The sequence below is a fragment of the Spea bombifrons genome, chromosome 9, assembly GCF_027358695.1.
Source record: "Spea bombifrons isolate aSpeBom1 chromosome 9, aSpeBom1.2.pri, whole genome shotgun sequence".
NCBI classification, from domain to species: domain Eukaryota; kingdom Metazoa; phylum Chordata; class Amphibia; order Anura; family Pelobatidae; genus Spea; species Spea bombifrons.
This window is the reverse complement of record NC_071095.1, coordinates 21,115,180-21,133,586: the sequence shown is the minus strand read 5'-3', so window position 1 is coordinate 21,133,586 and position 18,407 is coordinate 21,115,180. Positions and strand designations below refer to the sequence as shown.

The 18,407-nt window shown below is 43.3% G+C and overlaps 1 protein-coding gene across 1 annotated transcript; it reads left to right on the top strand.

Annotated features, from left to right (window-relative positions):
• The first annotated feature begins 6 nt into the window (after positions 1 to 6).
• On the top strand, positions 7 to 18,342 carry BAZ1A (bromodomain adjacent to zinc finger domain 1A). Its single transcript, XM_053474580.1, has 28 exons — positions 7 to 125; positions 386 to 524; positions 3,432 to 3,710; positions 4,343 to 4,477; positions 4,759 to 4,860; positions 5,155 to 5,242; positions 5,388 to 5,525; positions 6,116 to 6,206; positions 6,396 to 6,562; positions 6,685 to 6,780; positions 7,110 to 7,248; positions 7,593 to 7,739; positions 7,917 to 8,012; positions 8,327 to 8,551; positions 9,301 to 9,466; positions 9,848 to 9,955; positions 10,143 to 10,255; positions 10,553 to 11,110; positions 11,453 to 11,604; positions 12,165 to 12,316; positions 13,281 to 13,429; positions 13,756 to 13,851; positions 14,241 to 14,488; positions 14,577 to 14,791; positions 15,271 to 15,779; positions 16,164 to 16,309; positions 16,636 to 16,723; positions 17,408 to 18,342. Exons 2-28 carry the CDS (start codon positions 412 to 414, stop codon positions 17,596 to 17,598), a joined length of 4,707 nt encoding a protein of 1,568 aa, XP_053330555.1. The 5' UTR covers positions 7 to 125; positions 386 to 411; the 3' UTR covers positions 17,599 to 18,342.
• Positions 18,343 to 18,407: the final 65 nt, after the last annotated feature.

The window sequence follows — 18,407 nt, the reverse complement described above, 5'->3', positions numbered from 1 at the left end:
CCACTCGCTCCTGGCTCACACGCACCTCCCGCCATCCCTCGCAACCGGAAGTTCCCGGCGGGACGGAACGCGGGACAGGGTCACATCTCTCAACGCGCCCAGCCGGCTGCTTCCTCCTCAGATGGGTACGGAGCGCACGGGGCTGGGGGAACTGAAGCTCAACTCAGGAATATAGACCCGGGGCTCCGGTATTACCGGCCTACGTGTCCTGTCACGCCGCACACCCGTGCGTTCCCCAGACACTTTGTTTTTCCACGAGTCACTTTGGCTGCCTCCCCCCCTTTGTGTAGTGTATTCCCGGTAACTTTACGTACGCGGGGGAGCCGGCCTCGCCAGGCGTGCGCACGTTGTTGCCCGTGTGACCCGGTCTCCTTTCTCTCCACAGTGTAAGCCGGTGGGCTAGCAGAGGACATGCCGTTACTGCACCGGAAGCCGTTCTCCCGGCACCCGCCGCCCCCGGACCTCGAGCCCACGGAGCGCCTCTTCCATTGCCGGGTGACCAACGAGATCTTCAGGGACTATGAGTAAGAAAAAGCCCCTCATCCCTCGGCTGCTGCGGCTTCCTAACTCTCCACGGCAGTGTATGCAAGCCGGGCATGTGATTGTCAGCTCTCCCAGCTGCTGCTGAACCTCTTGGGGCAGGAAGTTTCCCTGGACTCTGGGGCTGCACATAGGGGCTTCTCCAGAACCGTGATTAAGCCTGATCAGGGGCTTCTCTCATGGAATTCCTGTATCTTAATACCCCCCCTAGACTCATCAGCAGTCCTAATCTTATTCGTCAGTGTAAATGGGGTCAATTTCCCAATCTTGGGAGGGAGGGGGTGATTGTCATGTCTCTTGCTCAGATGTCTCTTATTGCATCTCATATCTGAATAGTCCCAAGAGCTTACAGTCTATCATAGTTAATGATAAGATGTGCTTCTTATTTTTTATTTTTATTGAATGGAGCTATTCCGCTAGTCTTTTAATCGTTGTTTTTCCTGTATGGTAGCCGTTTCCTCGAGCTGGAAATCCCGCATTATATATACATTTTTCCCATATACATTAAGACGCAGACGAAGATGTCCTTATTGTACGTGTTGCGTTTGAACCCCTCGCTCTGAAAGCTCCCGCGGTGGGACATGTGGCTGATCGCTCTTTTGTTTTGAAGCTTTAGCGTGCGCTTCATTGGAACTTTTAAAGTTCTTCCTCTCCGTCTATAGTTTTAGTGTAGAAAATTAATTTTGGTGAGGATCGTACATATTTTTGTTATTTCGCTCCTTTGGGATTTCACGGTAGGAGTCTTTCATTCTTTTTCTGTTATTATTCTTTTTTTTATTTTTTTCCTCCCCTTTTGTTTTCGTCGGCTTTTGTGTGGGACTGAAAACAGATCTCCGTGCCTGTCTGCCGCTTCCTTTATCGTTGGTAGACACGCGTAGCGTCTCGCAGCCTGTCTTAAGGGGTAGATTCTGAAAGACGCAGAACAAAGTCACACCGGGGTCAATGCGCTGCGGCTGCGTGAGCCTCGCACTCCTGTGTAACCATTTTCAGGACACACAAGCAAAAATATTTACTTAAAAAAGAAAAGAAAGGCCAAAAACTTTGTTGGATTCCGCAACTTTTGCTTTTTATTGTTTTGTTTTTTAATTGTGTATGAAATACAAACTTATGGCAGGAAATGCTTATTAGTAGCACCGAAAACCAGCTTGCGGCTCAGTCCATATGTATTGTTTGTACCGTTCAGATGTTTGGGGTCACTCAGATGTTTGGGGTCACTCAGGTGTTTGGACAGAAAATTTCTAGCTGTAACATGATTTGTGAAAGAGTTTTCTAACATTTCAACCTTTTAAACGTAAACCTGGATCAGTGAACACAACGTGCTGTCGGAACACAGGAGTGATGAGAGTGATAAAGAGCCATTGGAACACAGGAGTGATGGGAGTGATAAAGAGCCATTGGAACACAGGAGTGATGGGAGTGATAAAGAGCCATTGGAACACAGGAGTGATGGGAGTGATAAAGGGCCATTGGAACACAGGAGTGATGGGAGTGATAAAGGGCCGTTGGAACACAGGAGTGATGGGAGTGATAACGGGCCGCCGGAACTCTGGAGTGATGGGAGCGATAAAGGGCTGTCGGAACACTGGAGTGATGGGAGTGATAAAGAGCCGTTGGAACCCAGGAGTGATGGGAGTGATAAAGGGCCGTTGGAGCACAGGAGTGATGGGAGTGATAAAGGGCCGTTGGAGCACAGGAGTGATGGGAGTGATAAAGGGCCATTGGAACACAGGAGTGATAAAGGGCCGTTGGAGCACAGGAGTGATGGGAGTGATAAAGGGCCTCTGTGTGCATATGAAGATATTCCATCCATTTCCAGCTACAATTGTAATGGACAGAATTTGCTTTTCTTTCAAAAACAGGGAAGTTTTTAAGTGACCCCAAACTTCTGAACGGTTGTCAAAACTGTCCAGCGCAGGCATCGTCCGCCGCAGCGTGGTTTAGTATGACTTGCGTTTCTGTGCAGGGTGGTTAACCTATAGCCTCCCATCTACTATTTGATAAATTAGCGAGACTAGAAAACCCACACCAGTTTGCGAGCTAGATCTGGGATTTCCCTGAGCAAGCAGATTTTTAGGATGGAGGATCTAAATTATTACGAAACAGCCAGTAGTTAAGTTCATAGAATGCTTGAGGGTTCTTCTGAACCTGCCCCTCATGGTGAATAGTAAGGTCAGAGTTGTAAGCGCACCTGTACTGCAAACTCTTAGTTTAGTAAATAGTGCCCTTTTGATGTAATGTAACACGGTTATCTTTTAGTGTTGAAGGGGTTCTTGATCGTTTTGTTGTGTTTTTTTTTTGCTGTGTTGCTGTGTTGCTGCGTTACTGTTTTAGATTTTTGATGGTAGGAAAATACGTGAACAAGTCATCGTCTAGATCGGGGGCGTCCAACCTGCGGCCCTCCAGCTGCTGCAGGACTACATCTCCCATACTCCTCAGCCAGCCCCTTAGCTGAAAGAGCATTATGGGAGATGTAGTCCTGCAGCAGCTGGAGGGCCGCAGGTTGGACGCCCCTGGTCTAGATGGTAAGCTTGTGAACCAGGCCCTTCTTACCCAATGCATTGGTTTCCGACTTAACCCAAACCCTTTGGATGTATGGACTCTAAGAAGATGGCTAAGACTGGCCAAAAATATTTTTCAGGCAGTTTTGGCAAATATTCCATATTTTGGTTTGGCGAGTAAGGTGGGGGAAGCTGTTTAAAAAGCGCTGGGGTCACATCCTATGTTTACAGGATCCGACAAGAGCAACGTGGGTATTAAATGGCCGTCAATGACTCCAAAACACCCTGGCGTAAAAATCAGGCGGTTAAACTTACCCGCTTTCTAAATTATTTACATATCAGTTCCAATTATGTTTGCAGATCTAAATGCATCTGTTGTTTCTCTCCATGCAGCGAGTTCTTCGAGCGCACTATCCTATGCAACAGCCTGGTCTGGAGCTGTTCTCTCACTGGCAAATCCGGACTTACGTACCAAGAAGCACTTGAATCGGAGAAGAAAGTCAGGCAAAGTTTGCAGAGCTTCCCAGAGCCCCTGATCGTGCCCATCCTATACATCTCTACCCTCGCCAACCACCAGCGCGTGGCAGATCTTTGCGCCGACGTCTTCGGATACGTCAAGAACAGATTCTTTGTTGGGGAGACTGTGGACGTGGTGAGAAACAGCGGCGCCAGGTAATCCTTTCAGCCTGTGCTAGGTTATGATGAAAAACGATTTATTAATGCCCAAAATATTATCGTATAATGAATAATGAACACAAATTAACAAGTGTACCTTGTAGTAGGTGGGAGATCTGCAGCCTCATCGGTTCTTGATTGGGTTTGCAAGGTCCGGATACATGTAGTAAAATTACGATTAGTAGAGGTTCCGTGAAGTAATGCTGTTCACGCTTTAGTGAATAAACCATTAAAAAAAAAAAACAGTTTGATCTTCTGACTAAGAAGGATGGATGTGCTGCTGTGTGCGGGGTTCTATACGCAATATCTTATTTAAATGTAAAATGAGAATCTTCAATGCATATTCAGAAAAAAGGTAATCTAACTTGGACTGATGATCGTTTGGGGGGGGGGGCTTTAACCTGGACTGAAGCATTTGCCTTTAAAGGAACGCCCAGGAGAGAGAGAGACAGAGGGTCTTTCTTTCTCAGGGAACAAAGGCTTATAACAAAGCTTGGTGTAGAAGGTTATACTAACTGCCTCGTTCTGTCTCTTTGAATTAATGCTTTCAAGGCATACGTTCGTGTCCCAGCTTGTTTGGCGTTGGGACGGTAATCTTAAAAGATTCTCATTCAGTCTTTGTCTGTCAGATTGGAGTGCAAAGTTTTGGAAGTCAAACTACCTCCCCAGCAAAATGGCGTGGCGAATGGTCATGACAAAGAGGAGGACACCATCGTCATCAGTGATAGTGATGACGAGTCTCCTAAGACTCCCCCGCAGAACACGTAAGGAAAACGTTCCGGCTGTAATAACGCAATCGTACTTTTGCAGTCTGTGTGATTGTTTTGGAGAGAAATTGTCTAAATGTTAACCTTATGACATCATATAACCAATTCCCTGCTGTGATGTTCTCACTTCTCCGTACCCATCCTTAAAAGGCTGTGTAAAGCAGTCACCAACAATCAGCAACTTACTAATGGCTCTGCAGCACAGTAACTACCGGCCGCTCATTAAAATTGGCTAACAAGGGTATCTTTCTGCATTTTCTTTTTCTTTAACATTTTAGGAAGAGCAAAGAGCCCGTCGATCCATCTTTACTCAAATACAAAGTGGAGCCTATCGTAAAGGAGTTATACGAATCTGTTACTGTTAGGTCATCACAACTCAGGTATGCCCCCCCCCACACATAAATATATATATATATATATAAAGGCTGCTACCTGACTATATGATGCTGGAGATCTGCTTACCGACTCCAGTTTACTAAAAGAATCTGTGCAAAACAGCATTGGATCCCTGTGCCCTTCTGCTGAAACAACAGAACACATTTTCTTTTAGGTTCTACTATTCACAACTAAACATTAACAGCACAATTCGATTTATGTTCTACGCATAATCACTTTTTATTTTCTTGTGCCTCCGTTTTTCTTAGCTAACATGTTACCTGTTATTTTCTCTGTAGTCGAAAACCGACTTTGTTTTCTCCGGAGCGACTGAAACTTTTCCTAAAGCTGCACTGTGAGCCCCAGAATGGGATCCTAAAGCCCAAGGTATAGTCACACCTGTTGTATTGTAATTTGCATGCACTTCCATGTTTGTGGGGGTTTTTATTATTATTTGAAACATGTTATTTCCTTTTTAATTTCTTTTCCATTATTCAAGACATCTCTTTTTTTCTTTTCTTCATCTATAAAGGCCAGTTCACTTACAAAGTATGAGGTTTCAGGGGAAAGCTTCCATTGTTATTTTCCCGATGATCCTCCGATCTTTCAGCTCCCCGCGGCGAACCGAAAACAAATGGGAAGATCTCCGGCCAGCCAGCACTTATCCAGAGTGAGTTCATACCCTGTCCTGAAAAATCAATCGATCGATACTGTCTTCATTTATACTTTTGCATTGTGCACGTTTCGTTATGTGCGCAGTGCCTACAGAAAGTACCCTGATTTAACGGTCGGTTGACATGTGCAGCAGGTGGGTGTTGGAAGTTTGACTTGTTTCCTATCGCATACATACTTTTTTCGATCTCGGATTTCTGATTTATTGGTTTCCACGGTTATGCGGTAAAAGTGTCCATTTGTTGACTGGATGTGGTCAAAACAGCTGCAGGAAAAGTTTCTGTAGTAACCGATATCTCTTTTGGTATGAGAAGCTGGGAGTTTAGATTCTCGGCTGTGGTCATCTTTAGGGCTTTCGAGACAAACATAATGTTTTTGGAGACGCTCTTCTGGTTGCACACTAAAGAAATAACTTATTTCCAATGACCCACATGGTTGGTTTGTTCACTTCCGGTTAATATAGCCTCCAACTGCATCCCCGCTCTCAACATGGAATATGTTTAATCGTTTAGGTGCTTTTTTATCTTTTGCTATCAGAGAGACATTTCTTATATTTTGTGAAAACACTGAAAACGAAATTTGTTTTAGGGCAATGGTTTACCAAGCAAACAAAATCAGAGCAAAGCAGCTAAAGAGAGAGAGAGAATCTTGAAGCACAAAAAGGAGCTGAAAGCTATGGGTATGAAATAAAATCATGAAATAATCTTGAAATAATTTATGCCTAATTAAAAAAAAATTTAAAATTTTAATTTATGTATTTTTTATGATTATTTATACATTGGTATTTTTTTTTTTTTTATTTTTTTTTTTACAAGTTCCTTTGTTCTGGATATTTTTTGGATGTATGATTTACTATGTTTGCTCTCAGAACTGGAAAAGGCAAGGATGCGCCGAGTGCGTGCAGAACTGGAAAAGGCGAAGCTTATAGAACGGAAGAACAAGGACCGGCAAAAAGAGGAACTGAAAAAGATGGTCGAAGTAGAAAGATTGAAGAGGAAAGAAGAAATTGAGCGGATCAAATTGGAAAAAGAGAAGGTAGTTTAATTTCAACTGTTAATTCTCCCTGCCTTAAAACTGAACATTGGTCAAACCCTTTGAGCTGTGTAATGCACGCAATATAAATGACAAAGCATTAAGGCTGCATATTCTTATTTCAGGAAAGGGAGAAAATCCGTGAGGAGAAGCGGAAATACGCCGAACATCTGAAACTTTGGAGCAAGCCCAGAGAAGACATGGAATGTGACGACCTCAAGGTCTCTTTTTTTATTTTTTTTACTTTTATGCTCCTAGTCATTTCTAACAAAACAGTTCTGTGTTCTCATCCTCTAAATCCGTTTTGTTGGTGTTCCTTTGCCGGTAACCTCCTCCGGCAGAAAGGACTATTCAAAAATTGGATTTGGGATTAAATGGAAGATGGGAAGCCATCTGGTGTCAGAACGATGAGCTTTTGTACTTGTAGATTTTAAAAATGGCTCTAAAATATGCTTAACCCTATGTTTTCGGTACACAATTTGTTTTCCTCCTTGCGTTTGTGAAAGCCTGATTCCTAATGTGTATATTTTTTTTTTTTAATGTCTTTCAGGAGCTGCCTTTGCCCATTCCTGTAAAAACCCGGATCCCTCCTGAATGTTTCGGAGATGCCGTCATGGTTTTAGAGTTCCTCCATGCCTTTGGAGAGCTGTTCGAGCTCAAGGACGAGTTTCCTGATGGAATGACGTTTGGTGTGTGCTATAGATTTAAACATATGGTTATTTCTGATTAGCCTTTTGTATTGTTTTACAAATGTTTGCTTTTGATGCTTTTTATTAATCTGACATGCCTAATATGTCCATATTAGTTGGCTAATATTGCATGCCAGCACTTAGGAAGTAGCCAAGGAAATCGCTGCTCATCCTATACATTATACTTTTCTGCATAAAGGCTTTTTAAGTGTATGTGTTACAGCCAATTAATCATCAGACGATGCAGAGGTGTATATGTCTCTTATCTGCGTTAAGCTTTGCACGTTATATGGGTAGATAATCACAATAAAGCCAATCTCGTTGTCTGTTTCTTTGGTTTTCAGAGATGCTTGAAGAGGCCTTGGTTGTCAGTGACCCTGAAGGGCCGCTGTGCGAGCTGCTGTTTTTCTTCCTGTCTGCCATCTTTCACGCCATGACCGAAGAGGAGGAGGAGGTGGCAAAAGACCAGATACTGGAGGCAGAGACAAAAGGTTAATTATTTTCTAAATATCATGTATACATTATGAGCCATGCATAGCGACCTAATCTTGCCCTGTTCTGTAGAAAACGAAGCACGGAACCTCGGGCTAATTCATTGGCGCGACATCGCGTAACTCAAGTATTCCTGGTTATGTGGATTGATGTGTTTTTCTTTTTTTGTTTGTCAGATTTGACAGAAGCGTTGGACGAGGCTACTGACCCAACCAAATCGGCGCTGTCTGCCGTGGCCGCTTTAGCTGCTGCTTGGCCGCAGTTACACCAAGGTACGTTTTAAATAGATATTTTTTTAATTTCCAAAAGGTCCCTTTTCAGAATGAGTCTTGACCAAAAAAAAAACCCCAAAGCATTAGCAGTTATGGACGTCCATAAGCAGAAATCAATATGTTTACGGTTCTTCCACCTTATTTCCAGAGTCCTCTTAGATGGTGAATGCATATTTTATTTTACTATTAATACAAATCTGTCAACTTTTGGGACTTGGTAGAATTTTATTATTTCCCAAAAAGGATATATTGTGTTTACTTACAGAATGATTTGGCAAATAACCTGTAACTGTGTCTTTACTGTACTTTGACAGGCTGCAGTTTGAAGGATCTAGATTTGGACAGCTGCACGCTATCGGAGATCCTGCGGCTCCACATATTGGCATCAGGTTCCGATGCAAATTCAGCCAACGCCAAGTATAGATACCAGAAGCAGGGCGGATTTGATGCCACTGATGATGCGTGTTTGGAGCTTCGCCTTACCCACCCCGCCATATTGAAGAAGCTCTCCTCCTTGTCTGTGTACGCCTTGTTACCCGGTGAGAGAGTAAATCTAATGCATTATACGTATCTACTCACAGCGCCAAGTCCAGAATTATCATAAAGGGACACTCTGGTGTCATAAAGTAGCCTCACCAACGAAGAATACATATTAAGATATTTTGTAAGTACTTAGATAGGCATTCTGTAGCTGAAGCATGCAAACTGGTAGTGATGGGATTCATCAAAAAATAAATAAATCAATGACTAGTTACCACACTGTAACGCTCTCAGACAATATAAAACTGAAAGAATTATATTTAGTATGTCATTTTACAGAACTGGCTTCTTGCTTTACTTTAAGCAAAAAAAATTCTAGAGACATTGAGTTTCAGAATTAAATACAAAAAACAATCTGTTTGAATTCACAGCCATACAGAAACTACAGGCCCTACCTGCTATAGAATTCAGATTTTATGCACCTAGAATTATTGTTATCTTTTATATGGTGCCAACTACTTACGCTTCTCACAGTTCATACATTCAGAGGGTACGGCAAACCTAGAGTTAACGGACTAAGATAAACCGATACATTAGGTAAAGAGGGCCTTGCTTGCTAAGTATGTTCTCTAAATTTCTGAGGGTTTTTTAATCTTTTTTTGCTTTATCATTACTGTCCCTCTTAACCTGTAAGCAAAATGGAAAGTGCGTCTTGAAAGCTCTATGTTTCTTACTAGTTCTTAAACTTGTACAGTGACATAAACCCGCACCGGCCCAAAATCATCCAGTTTTGCCGCTTTTGTCCTAGGTGAGAAACTGAAGATTCTTCACGCGTTGTGCGGCAAATTGCTCACGCTAGTCTCTACCAGAGATTACATTGAAGATAACTTCGAAGAGCTCCGCCAGGCTAAGCAAGAGTTCAGAGAACTGAAAGCTGAACAGAACCGCAGGGAGAAGGAAGGCGCAGCGGCCAGGTCAGTGCAGATATGCCCAGCGGCGGCATTAAACAGATCGATGAATGCTTAGGAGGTGAAAGGGACTCTCGCTTTCTAGGAATCTGAGCCCATTTTAAGAGGCTTTATTTAAAGAGAAGAATGCACATTTAAAATATTCTGTGAGTATTTAATTTGCATTATTTAAGATGTAACTAAGTCAGTTGGAAGCTGCAGCTCCCTGGGTCGCCTATGGTCTGATTCTTACCACTGATTGGCTGCATGGAGCAATGGAAAGGGCTCCTATTGAAATCAGCGGCAGCACTTTCTGCGCATTGGGGGTTAAACACCCATTCGAACTAAACTCCTAATTACCGAATTTCAGGAATTCCTTTTTTTATTTTGCATCTTGTATGTTTTTAGGATTCGAAAACGAAAAGAAGATAAGCTGAAGGAACAAGAACTTAAGATGAAAGACAAGCAAGAGAAATTGAGAGAAGACGAAAATGCCGGCCTAGCTAGAGCTCCAGGGTAAGGCGCAGGCATTTAAAGTCAAAAAGTCACCTCTGTTCTTAGTGATACTGGCAATAGAGCCTTTCCACTTATTGGGTGAAAACGCGGCTTTCTATGGCGATCAAGACCTCGTGAGACGTGCATGAAATGTTTTGCAATGCTCTGGGGGGGAAAAAAATGCTAATTTGCCATTTATTTCCCTTAGGAATGAAGACCAAGAGGAGTTGGATACAAGTTCAGAGAATAAGGACCCGGAGCAGAAAGAGCAAGACTCTGAAGATGAAGAAGAAGCCACGCCGTTTGGCAAGAAAGGCAGAGGTAGCTATGTGTGAACCATAATATTGTGATAAGTGATTTAATCTTCGGTGCGAATGAACCCATCAGAAGAAGTCATGCGTTGGACAGCAAACAAATGCACGTATGTCAGTGCTGGTATGCGCATGTACAATGCTGCAAGAAAGCGGAGACGCTTGTCCTTTCTATATATTCACTTCGGAATATGTGTATTTGCTTTTGGTTGCTATTGTCTTGTGTTCATCGTTCAGTACGACGAGAGCAGGACAGAAGATGCGCTTGAAAGTGGAAGTATAATTTTGTTTTTCCCTTGTGTTTTAGGAAACAAGGGCCAAAATGGCTTTAAAGATGGGAAGAACAAAGATCCAACCTCTGAGGGAACATTGGAGAAGAAAGAACCTCTGACTCCTGAAGAGGAAGAGTCACTGAGGCAGGAGCAGCAAAAGAGAGAGCAGGAGTTACTGGCAAAGATACAGGCAGCCACAGCTTCTACCAATATCTCCCCGCTGGGGCGCGATCGTTGGTATAGGCGCTTTTGGACATTCTTTTCCTTGCCGGGCCTGTTTGTAGAGGAAGACTATTATGGCGTCACAGAAGACATGCTACAGCCTCGTCCCATTTCTCAGCAAGAGGCTGCAGATCTTGCACTTAACTCTCATGAATCGCCAGACCAGGAAGCCAAGGAAGAGCTTTCAAAACCAGTGACCAAGCCCAACCACTGGTGGTACTATAACTCCATGGAGCAGCTGGATGCCCTCCTAGAGTCTCTGAACACCAGGGGACGCAGAGAGAGTTCCCTGAAAGAGACCCTGTTACAGGAAAAGAACAAAATCTCTCAAAAACTCTGCAACCTCCCTGCGAACCGCTTCAATACAGCAGGTAGAATGTCCTGGTTTATTAGTTAACTTTTCAGAAGATTTACATGGGAATTTTACCCCTTCTTCTCCTGAAAGCCATGTCATCTCTCCAGACAGTAAGCCTAACGTGAAGCCTAGATATTGTTACTCTACTCTATGGTATATCCATAGTGTGATTCATGACGTATCTGAGTGTACGCGATGAACGTGTAGGTGAACGTAGCTTTCTGTACAACGTTATAATCAGTCTTTGCAGGAAAGTTTTTCAAGGACCCCAATCGTGGCTCACTACGCGACTTGGATTTTAGGTCTCATGTGCACAAGAACAGATAGTGGAGCTAATTTTTTGATTGTGTTTCTATAGATAACCCTCCAACGGGTGTAAAACGTGGGCGATCCCAGACTGCGCCTGACTCTCTACATGCCTCGGCAGAGAAGCAGCTTCAGTTCAGGCTATGTGAACTCCTTTTGGATATTGAAGATAGAATTTACCAGGGGACCCTGGGAGCCGTCAAGGTACTGATTCTGAACTAAAATTCCTGCATCTACGTACGTTAAGAACCCTAGCCAAAATCTATATTGCATCCATCCACTAAAGTCTGTACTGTCCTCTGTGTTATAGAAAAAGGTGAAATGAAGAAACACTGCAGCGAGTGTACGCCATGACTTATCAATGTAATGATGAGTGAGCATGGCTAACGGGGCGGAATCATTGTGCTAGTAGGGTTAATCCCTGCCACTATGAGAGCCCCCAAACCCTGGCATTTTTAAGGACTAGTTTCAAGTTTATCTGGGATCAGAGACCCGGCAAAAAAAACCTCTCTGGTTGTAAATGTGAATATGGAAGGCTAATGTGCTTGAGAATAATATCTCCACATGTTAAATGCAATGTAGTATATTGGGATTGAATGCTTCACAAACAGGAGCTGTTGGCTGCCTCTCTATATTCAGGTGACAGCGCAGCCCAACATTCGTTTTGTGCTTTGTTATAAGTAAAGGGGCGATTAGAAACATTTACTCTTCGTCCGTCTCAATGTTGGTTGTTTCAAACACTTTCGAATTTGGTTTGCTTTCAGGTCCCTGACCGGCAGTCGTGGAGAGCGGCTATCGAGAAATGTTCCACTGACCTCCTGAGCGACGAAGCAAAGGAGAACGGAGACGTGAAACCACAGAACAATGAGCCTGCCGAAGAGATGGAAATTGATTCAAAACTGAATGTTAAAGACAGGTGAGGTCAAAGTGCCAGCTGACTTGTCCTTCCAGATGAATTTTAATGCAGCTTCTGTGTTTTTGGAGTTCTCCGAGAAGCCTACTTCCTTTATTTATTTAAAGCATTTCTTACTTATGTTTTAACGTATCATCCGTTTATTTTATATTTGCTTTTTAGTTGTCTGATTTCATGAACAGTGGGCATGTCCTTAACTTTGATATCACTATCATCTAAATCCTAAATTAGAATGATCAATGCAAATTGGCATATATTTAAAAAAAAAAAAAAACAACCTTCACTAATGCTGTTCTTTTTCTGTTGGAGCTGCCTGCAGTGGATTGTGGGTTCCATAATTATTTCAGTAAGCAACCTTCCTTAGCATGCTCTATTACCGCAACGTGAATAACATTGTTCTTGGCTTCTCATCATAGTCGCCTCCGTGCAGCGTTAACATGGCGGCCAAAATTGTAAAACCTCGAGTCTCTTACCTTTTCATAATAATATATATATATTCCTTTCTTAGTTAATGACACTCTGGGGAAAAATAAGCTATCTCAGACTTGGCCTTAAGCAGTCATTGCTATAATTTCCCCTATTAGAACGCAAGGTAATGTGGAATTAAGGCGCCAAGGGTCAAAGCAGCCGCTCCATAAGGCAAGAAGAATGTACGTATTGATGCCCAAATCTTATGGCCGTGGCTCACGTCATTGCCGCTCTGATGCACAAATCAAAGTTTTAAGCCACCGACAAGACCATATCGTAATTCTTGAAGCATTAAAGGGCAAACCCAGCAGAGGACACAAAAAAGGGGTTTTTCAACGTGTTTGACATCGGGAACATGTTACAGGAGGGGTGAAAGAATAGACAACGCAGAAGACCTCGCTTTATAACTAGTTCCTCCTGTTTCACTCGTGCCTCGTTCATTATTTCTGCACTTCTATAATGGTTGTATATCCTTCTTTTGTTCACGCTTGTTTTGTAGGCTCCAGGGACTGAAAAACGAAACCCCCAGCGCCACTTCCACAAGCGCCAACACCCCCCAGCCTATGAACAACTCCGTACGTTTCTTGGCACGGGTTTTACTGCAAATTGAACAGGGAGTGGAGCGAAAGTTTTTGAAAGCTCCCCTTGGTGAGTCCCCCCCCCACACCTTGATATTGATACCAGACATTTGTGATGCCAAAATTTGTTTTATGGCGTTAAATTTTGCTTCCATTATTAACCTCCATAATTAAACTCTCTGCCTTCATCTGCCAAGATTTCCAGACTTAATCATACTGGAACCAGTCAAAGATCCCTCCATCCCACGAAATGCATGCGCATGTTCTGTTTTGCAGGTTGATTCATTATGATTTAAGCATGTTCAGTTCGTCAGTGTAATAAACACAAGAGAAGTGTCGTTTATTTTAAAAGTACATTACCGTTTTGCAAATCTATTTCTTCTCCGCCTTGCGTAGGAGATGCAGAGGATACCAAAAGGGATGCAAAATCTGATAAAAAGAAAAAGGAAGACCGGAAAAGGAAAGATGAAGAGCAAGCTAGCGAGAAAGACGGTAGGTGTCTTGATGGTTGACTTAGAAAACAAAACTATAAATATCTGTCAAATATACATAACCTTGAGTGACAGAAAAGAACATTTCCATCCCCATATATTGAGCGTAGTGACTGATTGTATTAATGCACAGGTTGCTTTTTTCCCCATCAATAGGGAATGTCTGCCAATAAATGCCGGCATGGGAATCCCTTTATTTTTTATCTTAAGAGAATAACGGAGAAACTCCAGCTCGTGATCGCTTTGAGCCCCTGCCCGTTGTGACGTTCATGGCATTCCAGAATAGTCGCTAACCGACTGCTTTGTGATATATCTCCATAGCAAAAATAGCGTGTATTTTATTGATTTAAAGAAAACCAGGCCAAAAAGCCCTCTGCCTTTCGTTTGTAGATGCCAGCGAGAATGGCCGTACCCAGAGGACAGTACTGGAGCGATGGAGGGACTCCTTGCTGTCCTCGGGAAGCCTGTCCCAGATCTTCCTTCACTTGTCAACGCTGGATCGCAGCATTATGTGGTCCCGCTCCATCTTGAATGCACGGTGCAAGGTCTGCCGAAAGAAGGGGGACGGGGAGAGCATGCTGCTTTGTGATGGATGTGACAGAGGCCATCACATTTACTGTGTGAGGCCCAAACTAAAAGTAAGTTTTTTTTTCAAGTTTCAAAGTATCGTTTAATGGCACTGGCATAGTGGAGGCCCCATCCATATCTCTCATACTATTCCTTCAGTGTATTCCTGAGGGGGACTGGTTCTGTCCAGAGTGCCGACCTAAGCAACGATCCAGATGGGCACCCACCAGACAGAGGCTCTTAGTGGACAGTGATGAAGACATGGAGGAGGAGGAAGAAGAAACTGTGGAGGAGGAGGAGGAGGAAGAGGAGCAAGAGCAGAGCGAATATGAAAATGAGGAGGAAGAGCTGTGTGCAATGTCTGAAGAGGAAAGGTGAGAGTCGGCATGAAAGTCTTTCGTGTAGTTAGGAAAATTATAACATCATGTTGTGGTTTCCGAAGTGCATTCTGGTAGATCACATTAATACGTTTATCTCAAAGGGACCATCCCTGTTCCGCACCGTGCATATTTGTGCGCAGCTTGGAGTCTGTTTTCCGTAGACCCCGCCGTTTTCTCTCGCAGGTCAGCTGCACGGTCATACGTGAAGTCATGTGAGGTGACTTGAAGTTATGTGCTCTGCTTCTAAGTAGGGGCGGGCTGACTTTTTCAGTAGAAGCAGAGGAGGAAGAACAAGACGTAGAAGTCTAGTTTTCCAACTTAATTAAGATTGCAAAGCATGTGCTGGAGTTCATGTAAAGTTGACTCCACGTGTTACTACTGTGATTTGGAGTGTTCCTTTAAGGAATATTAAGGGCAAGCTGTTGTGTCTTGAATGTTTATATGCTAATCTTTCAAATATGTCGTATTTCCAGTCCACCAAGGAGAGGACGGGCCAAGGTACATTTTCCTTTGAAGAAGAAAGGCGGAAGGGCGGGTGGCAAACCCGGACCCAAAAAGAAAGGAAGGAGAGCCTCCAAAAGCCCGCAGGGAACACCAAAAAACGTCTTGCCTACACCAAAAGGACGAGGACGAGGCACAGGAAGAAAAACCCGATCTGCTCCACCCTTGGAAAATAAGAGGTCATCGCGTCTCTCCACACGTAACTCAACGGCGGATGCATCCTCACCTGAGACTTCTCTTGTGGAGCTGGTCCATGGGAAAGGCCCGGGCAGGGGTAGAGGTAGGGGCAGGGGCCGGGGCAGGGGCCGTGGAGGGATGCAGAAGTCTGCTGGTAACACTCCCGTTGGAAGCCCGTTTGCCTTTCGGCCATTCAGTCTTGAAAGTAGCGAGCAAACACCTCGAGGGAAAAGGAGCAAGTCCGACGATTCACCGACTGCGCCGACTAATTCCACGGGGCGAGGAAAAAGACGTCAGTCCGCAGGTAAATCGATTCTTTAGCCTATGTCATGAAATGATTCGGTTCGATAGCAAGGGAAATTTGCTGATTTTTCTGGCGGTCCTCCTCTGAGGATGATTTGCTTGGATCATCACTGAAATTTTACTTGGTTATAACCATTTGTGCTTCCCTTCACTGCCCCCCCCACCTCCCAAGTTAAGGAGTCATGATACAAAAGTAGTTTTAGATGCCAAAATTGCATGAGAATTAGGTTTCAGAATGATTTTTTTTTTTTTGGCCTCTGTGTACTTGTGTTTGTAGTATGCCCTCGATGAAGCTATTTTATATGCCAGAAACACTTTAATATGTTGTAGTTCCTTTGCTCTTTCATTACAGTTTATTCATTTTTTTTTTGTCTTTTCTCTAAAGACGTTTTTACCGCGGACCAAGGAAGCAGAAGGAGCTCCGGAAGGCATCACGGTGTCCACGAGTTATCGGCCTGCGAACAGTTAATCGTGGAGTTGGTGAGGCACGACGACAGCTGGCCTTTCATGAGACTCGTGTCCAAAACTCAGGTACCATAAGCAGCGGTGCGGCTACCGCAAAAATCTTTAGTGCCAGTTTAAATTCAGATTCACCATGCCCTACGATTTATAAGAGATATGTTGAGGCCAGTGTTAATATGTGGCCGTCAATAACATAAATTACTTTTTTCATGACGTGACAATTAAAAGTGTACTGAAAAAGGATTCTTATGTAGTATCGCTAGGTGTCGTTCTTCAGATATTCACACACAGTGGGATATTTTTGGTGTGATAACAATATGTTTTGGGGCACACGGTTTTTATTTCTTGTCAGAAACTTTAAAAAGTGAAATTAAAATAAGAAAAATGTCTTGTAGGTTCCAGACTACTTTGACATTATCCAGAAACCCATTGCCTTAAATCTCATCAGAGAGAAAGTGAACAAGTGTGAATACAAATCGGCAGGTAAGTTGTTGGAATGGATATTATGATGCAGACTGCTTGTCAGTTTCCCATCCCAAGGCTGAGAGAATACACGATTCCGGTGCAACAGAAAGAAAACCCACTTTAGTAGAAGTGTGTGTGTGTGTTTAACCATTTTTTAGCTGATCAAACATTAACAGGAGGATGATTCCGGGTATATGTGTCTCTTCTCCATCCTTTGATTATAGCTTTAGTGTAATGCAACGTACGGCTGGGCAGAGGCGGCAGTTGTCCCCCGGGCCGGTCCAAAAGTCTTTACCAAGGTCTAGTGTGAGCAAGAAAGGTGGGAACACATCAGGGTCAAGGCTCCTTTGCAGTGGGACCACTTGGCTTTACCTGCCCTGGGCCAGAAGGTGCCAGCTGTCAACCTGGCAACACGTTCTTTATTATTGTATAAAGTACATGTATTTTCCACTGGACTTGCAGGAACACAAGTGATGACCCAAATCATGACTATATGACACCATTCTTATTAAACAAAAACTTGTGTACCCTACGGTACATAACAGCTTTCTCTTCCATGGCAATGGTTCCCAAAGAAATACTTTCTTACATTTTCCTTGTAAGCAGTTGTCAAAAAAAAAAAAAAGGTACAATCCCTAGTGTAACTTCCTCGGCACGAGGCCAACCGGGATTAATATGTATGCGCATGTTCCATTCTAACAGCTGAGTTTGTGGAAGATGTCGAGCTGATGTTCTCCAACTGCTTCGAGTACAACCACTTCAACAGCAGCGAGGCTAAAGCAGGAGTCCGGCTGCAGTCCTTCTTTGTGAGCGAGGCGGAGAAGCTGGGGTTGGAGGTCTCGCCCAGGAAAACTCAAGCTGCCCCCCCACCTTCCAAAAGGTCTCGCATCTGAGAAGCTGCGCGCCGGGGGCCTCTTCTCCCGTCTCGTCTCACGTGGTTTCAGGGAATACAATGTCCTGCTGTACAGAATCTCAGAATAAAGTAAAAAAATAAAATAAAAAAACAACCCAAAACCCTCAGTCACCTATTAAAGCACTGATCCCTCTCACCGCCCAGCACTCAGGGGAAAGCAACTAAACGTTGCTAAGCCAGGACCACGCCACATACATGCGTTTTATACAATGTTATATGTATATCGGGTTTTCAGCAGTTTTACGGCGTTCTAGAAGAATTTATGTGTTAAGAAGTTGTTTACCAGTTCCTGACATGTTTTCTCACTTTTCTACGTTGTGTACCTATTTTGATAAGCAATTGACGGGGGCGAGGGGAAACTAAGCGGCCATGCATTTTCTACCTGAACAACACTACTTAAGTGAATAAAGTAGGGAATATATATATATATATTTTTCTGTTATTTTTGTTTCGTTTCCTTGGACTTGAAAAGCTTGAGTATTTCTGGATTTCGTACCTAGATATTTATTTGGCATTCCAAGAAACTTGCGAATGTCTTTTTTTTGTATTTATGAAGCGTTGAACCTGGCGTGAAACGGTAGTGACGTGAATTTTGATAATTTCTGTATCGCACCTGAAACCTAGAATTGGCTTTTGCCAGTAAACTTACGGAAGAGGTTATCTCGTTTCCTTGTTTAATGTTCACATTCCAGTTTAAAACAATAAAATGTTTCTTTTTCCAGGATATTGTGCGGTCTCTAAGTCTTGTCTGTTTAGTGTTTATGAAATAGATATCGATGTGTGTTGTAC